The following is a 6,364-nucleotide window of genomic DNA, read 5'->3' as shown; positions in this document are numbered from 1 at the left end:
GAGTTTTCCCATGAGTACCGCTGCTACTCCAAAGACTCCATATGACTCCACCTGCAACTTGTAGTCTCTTCTTTTCTTGATCACTGTCAACACTCGAGCAAAATTAAATTCCTTGTTCCTCTAGTTTGTGCTCCCAACTTTCAGAGTATCCGTCCAACGCCATCACACACCGATCACTGACCTGCGTGAAAGTGAATAACTCACATATTGGGTGTGACACATAAGAGTTACCTGAACTCACCATCACCGTTCCTTTCTTGATCGCCTGTCAGAAACTTGAAGGAATTTCACCATTGCTTGTAGTCATCCCGAGTCAAATTCGCAGGTGTCTCACCACATGTATGACCACCAGAGCCCTGGCCCGTCTCCATGCCCCGTGCGCTCCGCACGCCTCGCCGCTATTACCGCGTCGAGCCTCCGCTGTCCCGGTCGAGTCTCAAGGGTCGCAAAACCACACCACTCAACCCCCACTGCAGAGTACCACCGATCATCACCGACCGATGACGAGTTTCACGCTTCCATCGGACCACTGAGCTCCAGTCCGAACTACGTGTTACTCGCTTTTTCCCGCTGAATAGGCTTCGATTCCCTGGATCCTTACACCGTAGCCCCTCAATCCAGCTCCACCTTCAACATGACTCCATGGTAGATGATCAGTCCACCCTCGCGCATCGTCGACTTCAAGCTCTGTGTGTACATCACCTTGAATCTATCCCGCGCCATAATCTTGTTGAAGCCACACAAGCCCTCAGACCTGCGCCACGTGTTTCCACGCCCCAGAAGTCGATCACCATCAGCATCGCGCTCCTATGTCGTTGTCGCCGATCTCACCACCGTCTTCTGTACCAACCGACTTACGTCGATCCCGTCAGACTGCCTAGTCCGACCCAGCCGAACTCGTTCGACTGCATGACACACTTAAGGCTCCCAAATCGTCTTCCGCGAATTTCCATTCATCACCTGATAATTCCATCTTAGCTGACATGACTTCCTGCAACGCCTTCAAGCATCCATGTTGTGCCAACAAATCTTTCACCTTTGTCTGCCATAACCCAAGGTTTTCAGTTCCATAAACTTCTCCACCTCAAACCCGGAATCCGTTGACGTCCTGGTTCTTCGTACGGCTGACCCTGTGGAAAAAAACTATCTTGGCTTTAACTCCTGATGCAAAGCTAATTGCTTTTGCCTTGCCAACCATCCTTGCTAGTCCCCGATGGATGTACCAATGGATTTTTCCTTCGCGAGATTTGATCTGCCTGTCTGTTGTCTGTGTCACTTGAGGACTCGGTCCTCTTTTTGTCTTCAAACAAAACTCGCGTACGTAGCCCTCCGGTTCCAACTCGCCTTGGCCTGCCAGCGCTGACCCATGGTCTAGCCCACATCTCGACTACGCTGGTCCGCCTAGGCTTCTTGCGCGCACGGTTGCACCGTGTATACCGAGTCAATTAAGACTGCGCTGCCTGCATGTTCCGCCGCCGCCCTTGCCGCAACTCGCCGAGATCACCACGTAGCTCTTCCCATTGCTTTTATCAAACACGATACATGCGTCGTTCAAGAAACTTTCCGCTCCAAGCAACCTCGTCGATCCGCCGACACGACAACTTCCGCTGCCATGTCTCCAATCGAATGTATTGCATCTTGTAAAGTCTCATCGACGACCTCCACGTGTTTTCCTCTAGATCAACACAACTGACTTCCGATCAACCTAACTAGGTCGGCCATCCACTGGATCGCGTCGCTGCTGCCGCAACTCGAGTGCGTCGCATGACGCTCGCCCGATCGATCCACCTGATCGACCGCCGGACGTCTCGCCTCACGCTGCCATGCGCGCATGCGCCTGCCTATACGCTCGCTGTCTGCTGCAAGACCTGCACTCTGATTTGTCTTTTTCAATTTTGTTGAGAACCACACCACAATCGGCCGCGTCTCAAACTCGATACTTCCTCTGCATCAACAATCCACAGCCTTCAAACAACCTAGCTCTGATACCACTTATTAGAATAAATTCGAGACATACCGTTGATCATCTGAGGACCAAGCAATCATACGAGCACAACACCGAGATTTGTTAACGAGGTTCATCGATATGGCTACATCCCCGGAGCTTGACTACGGGCGCTCCTCCCCGTGACACCGTTACAATACCGCACCCCGGCCGTCCGGACGCCGGCACACGCCGCCGGCTCCCCCGCATGCCTGTGCTATTATGTTGGCATAGGTTACATCATGTGTCTACCCCCGCTATATATGAGAGGCCTAGGATACAAGTGTCCTACCAGGACACGACTCCGTACCCTGTAAACACAATACAACTCATAGTCCAACTGTAACCTACCTTGTACACAAGATTCGACACAGCTCTAACAGAGTAGCGGACGAGCGCGGCGGGCAGGTGGCGGACGGGCACGACGGCCGGGCAGTCGAGCGGACGGGCGAGCTTCACGGCGTTGGCGGGAGCAGAGATTCCTCAGACCGCTAACGTTGACCGGTATGCAAGGCCCTAATAAAGTTGCCTTCAAAACTGTAGATATAAGGGTTTTGCCTTCGCGTTTATAGGGCCCCTTAAAAAAATTTAAGGGTCGGACGATTTTAAGGGATCTGTTCGGGCTCATTTTTTTGACTGGAACTGTAAAATGCAGTTATTTTGCGGGTTTGACCACTTATGCGGGGTCTGCTAGAGATGCTCTAAGATCTACGATCGGGCGACAACGGCCCTTGTGCACTGTTTCCTTCTTAGAGACGTCGCTTGTGGAGAACTTGAACTTCGGGTGTTGTCTTGGTGGTGGTTCGTGCTGCAGCTACAAAGATTTTGATCACTGTAGTGGGATCTTTATTATTTTTCTTTCTTTTTTGTTTTTGGTTGTGTGCATCCGTAATATTTTTATGACATTACATTGTTGCAGAGACCGGATGTAATTGATATCTCCGCGATATTAATATATTTCCTTTGTCAAAAAAATTGGTGGTAGACATTGATCATTAAAATGTATTTAAAGATGAAAATATGAATTGAAGAGGGCAATACGTGCATACAAGTATTGGTCACGTGTTGTATATTCGTAAATGCTAAAGCATTTTTCTTGAAAACTCTACAATGTTACTCCCCCGATCAAAGTTAATTGACGTAGCTTAATAATGTGGTGTTATGAAGTGTGTTTTCTTAAGAATATAGTGAATTAAAAAGTTGTATAAGAAAGCTCCTTAAGAAATTGTTGTCCGGTCAAAATCGGATGACCAAATTTCAAATTAAAGACCTCATTGTGAGGCCTTAAAAAGGGAGCATAGTGTCTTTACTAGAAGGTGTGGTGACTTTTGCTGCGTCATTTGTGTTGTTGGGTTTCATAATTTTGTACTCCCTCTGTTTCAAAATAAACATGTATTACTTTTCTGAAAAGTCAAACCTCTTTAAATTTGATAAAAACTATAGAGAAATATATCAATATCCACAGTATCAAATCGATATCTTTAGATTCATCATGAAATGAATTTTCATATTTTTTTTATTTACTATTATGGATGTCGATGCTTTTGACTTTGAAATTGATCAAAGTTAAAGAAACTTGTCTTTTCAAAAAACGAATACACCTTATATTTTTTAAACTAAGTGAATATTTGATTTGGCGAGTGGCGTAGATGATGTAGTGTGTTTTCTTTTTATTTATAATGCGGTATTTTGATAGGCCTTTTGCAATGTGATTTTGTGTTATCTGATAATCAATCCATATTTATGTGCGAACATTTTCTGTGCTGATAGCTGTATGTACTATATATATTGGTGCTACAGTATCACATATTGGCGTTTGTTTTCCCTAGGTGGTGAGAAGATGCGTGGGATTGGTGTCGTTGACCCGCTCAAGATTGTAACTAAAATTAAAATTGAATATCTAAATTGAGTGGAAGAGCTCCAAAATTAGGGAGCATGGTGAATTTTTTAAACGAGAGAGTGAAAAAATGTTGTTGACCCGGTCAAAATCGGGTGATCCAATTCCGTATTGGAGATCTGAATTAACTATGAGGCTTTAAAAAATCTGTGAGCATACTCCTTGAAGAAAAATATTGTTAAAAGAATGAAATGAGAGAGATTCTTGATAAAAAATGTTGACCCGGTCAAAATTGAGTGACTCAATCTGAAATTAGAGACCTCAATTAATTATGAGCCTTTTAAAATAAGGAAGCATAAAGAATTGAATGAGAGGGCTCCTTATAAGAAAGGAAAAAAACATGGTTGACCCCTCAAAATTGGGTGACCAACTCTATATTGGAGACCTCAATTGATTGTGGGCTTAAAAATTAGAAAGCATAATGTAATTAGTATAGATAGGTGGAGTAGATATAGATTGTTTGCAAGACTGTCGGTGGCAATCGATGAGCTCTGCAGTTTATGGTGCCAAGCCAAACTGAAGGCTATGAAAGTTAGGTAGAAACCATTCATAGCTGATCAAATACAAGTTCAAACCACCAAGAAGTTCCACTCCAAATCAAAATAACAGTTTGTGCTACTACACAGGAAGAGAAACAGAGAACTGGAAACACATGACAATCTCTGAACTCCAAGGTTTAAGAGTTTCTGCAGAGTGTGACAGTGTTCGGCGTTCTGTTCACAAAGTTATTACAGATCACGGAGAGATGCACTGCAGTTGCATCTTCAGAAGGAGACGGTGATGCCCAAGAGATCCACGAGGCGAGCGATGAACTCGGCAAGGTCCGGCCAGCTCGCCGCCGTCACGAGCTTCCCGTCGGCGACCGCCCCTTCGGGCTCCACGGCCGCCGCGCCGGCGAGGTTGGAGATCACCCTCATGGGCACTCCGCTCGCGCACCGCTTGCCCTTGAGGAGCCCCGCCGCGGCGAGGACGAGGTGCCCCTGGTCGATGCTGGCCACCACCTTCCCCTTGGCCGCGAACTGCCCCACCAGCGCCACCGCCTTCTCGTTCGTCACCAGCAGCTCCGGCGACCGGCCGCCGGGCACGACCACGCACTCGTAGTCGTCCACGTCGATGCCGGCCCAGTCCACGGTCATCACGAAGTTGTGCCCGCGCTTCTCGTCGCTCACCGCGCTGGCGACGTCGTCGTAGATCGCCGTGACGCACGGCTCGCCCTTGCGCTTCGTCGGGCACGCCGCCTCCACGCGGCAGCCCACGCCGGCCAGCGCGCGGAAGGGCACGTTCGCCTCGTAGTCGTCCACGTAGTCCTGTTGCATCGATCATCAGTTCATCACATCACAGTTAATTCAAGAAGGGAGAGAGGGAGGGGACGGGGGAGAAATGGCTATAGCTCACGGCACAGAGGAAGAGGACGCCCTGGCCGCGCCCGCCGAGGACTCGGCCGCCCAAGGCGCGCAGGAGCTGCGCGATGACCTCCCCGTGCGCGGGCCACCCGATGGCAGTGAGCACGTGGCCATCGGCGACGCAGAGGCTGAGGGGATCGGGCTCGACCCAGGTCCCGCCGGCCAGCTCCACCACGGGGCGCAAGCTAAAGAACGCCGTGCACCGGACGCCGCCCATGGCGCCCGCGGCGGCGAGCAGGACCTGGCTGTGGCACGTGAGCACGACCGGCCGGCGCAGCTCGCCCGCGAACGCCTTAACCAGCGCGACCGCCTCGGGGTCAACGCTGAGCTGCTCCACGAAGCGGCCGCCGGGGACGACGAGCGCGTCGTACGCGGACGGGTCGGCCGCCGCCGCGGCGAAGTCGGCGGTGACGCGGAAGCGGTGGCCGGGGAGCTCCGTGTAGAGCTCGTAGCCGAGGAAGTCGTGCACCGCCGTGAGGCAGGGGTCGCCGGGGGCCTTGCCCGGGGCCGCGCAGTGGACGGCGACGCCCAGGCCGGCCAGCGCGTAGAAGGGCACGGCCGCCTCGTAGTCCTCCATGTAGTCGCCGCACAGCATCAGCACCTTCTTGGACGGCGCCATTGCTCTCCTCCTGGACCAGCTCGCTCGCGAGCGTGACACGGAGTGTGCGCTAGCTGCGTAGGAAGGATCGATCAGAGAGCAAGGGAAACACGAAGACTTCGTTTCTAATTATACGAAAAGGAAAAAACAATGGCCGAACAATAAACAAGATTTAGCATGCAAGGCCGAGGTAATTAATTGCCAATTGTCAGATGCGTTGCACATGGTCGGGCCGGCGAGATGGATCCGCCCCCTGGCAGTATTTACTTTCAAAATTGGCAAAATCTAAAATCCGGGCGTGCGGATTTTTGCGACTGATCCGAACGATCCGGATCTCGCCCATTTTGGATCGGACGATGCTTATTGACCGTGCGATTTTAACTCGAGCGGACACGATTATTCGTTGATTTTTTTTCAATTTTTCTTCATGATCCTGTAATTAATGACGATTGGATTCTGCAATCGGACCGCTTTAACTGTGA

The 6,364-nt window shown here is 50.2% G+C and overlaps 1 protein-coding gene across 1 annotated transcript; it reads right to left on the bottom strand.

The window, feature by feature from the left end:
* Positions 1–4,378: 4,378 nt before the first annotated feature.
* Positions 4,379–6,096, bottom strand: LOC125522436 (DJ-1 protein homolog E-like). Its single transcript, XM_048687498.1, has 2 exons — positions 5,277–6,096; positions 4,379–5,188 (listed from the first exon to the last, which is right to left on the bottom strand). The coding sequence occupies exons 1-2, from the start codon at positions 5,901–5,903 to the stop codon at positions 4,646–4,648; spliced, it is 1,170 nt and encodes a 389-aa protein (XP_048543455.1). The 5' UTR covers positions 5,904–6,096; the 3' UTR covers positions 4,379–4,645.
* Between the last annotated feature and the right edge of the window lie 268 nt (positions 6,097–6,364).

The sequence above is a fragment of the Triticum urartu genome, chromosome 7 (assembly GCF_003073215.2).
Source record: "Triticum urartu cultivar G1812 chromosome 7, Tu2.1, whole genome shotgun sequence".
NCBI lineage: Eukaryota > Viridiplantae > Streptophyta > Magnoliopsida > Poales > Poaceae > Triticum > Triticum urartu.
Note: the sequence above shows the minus strand (reverse complement) of the source record. Positions and strands in the feature narration are given on the sequence as shown.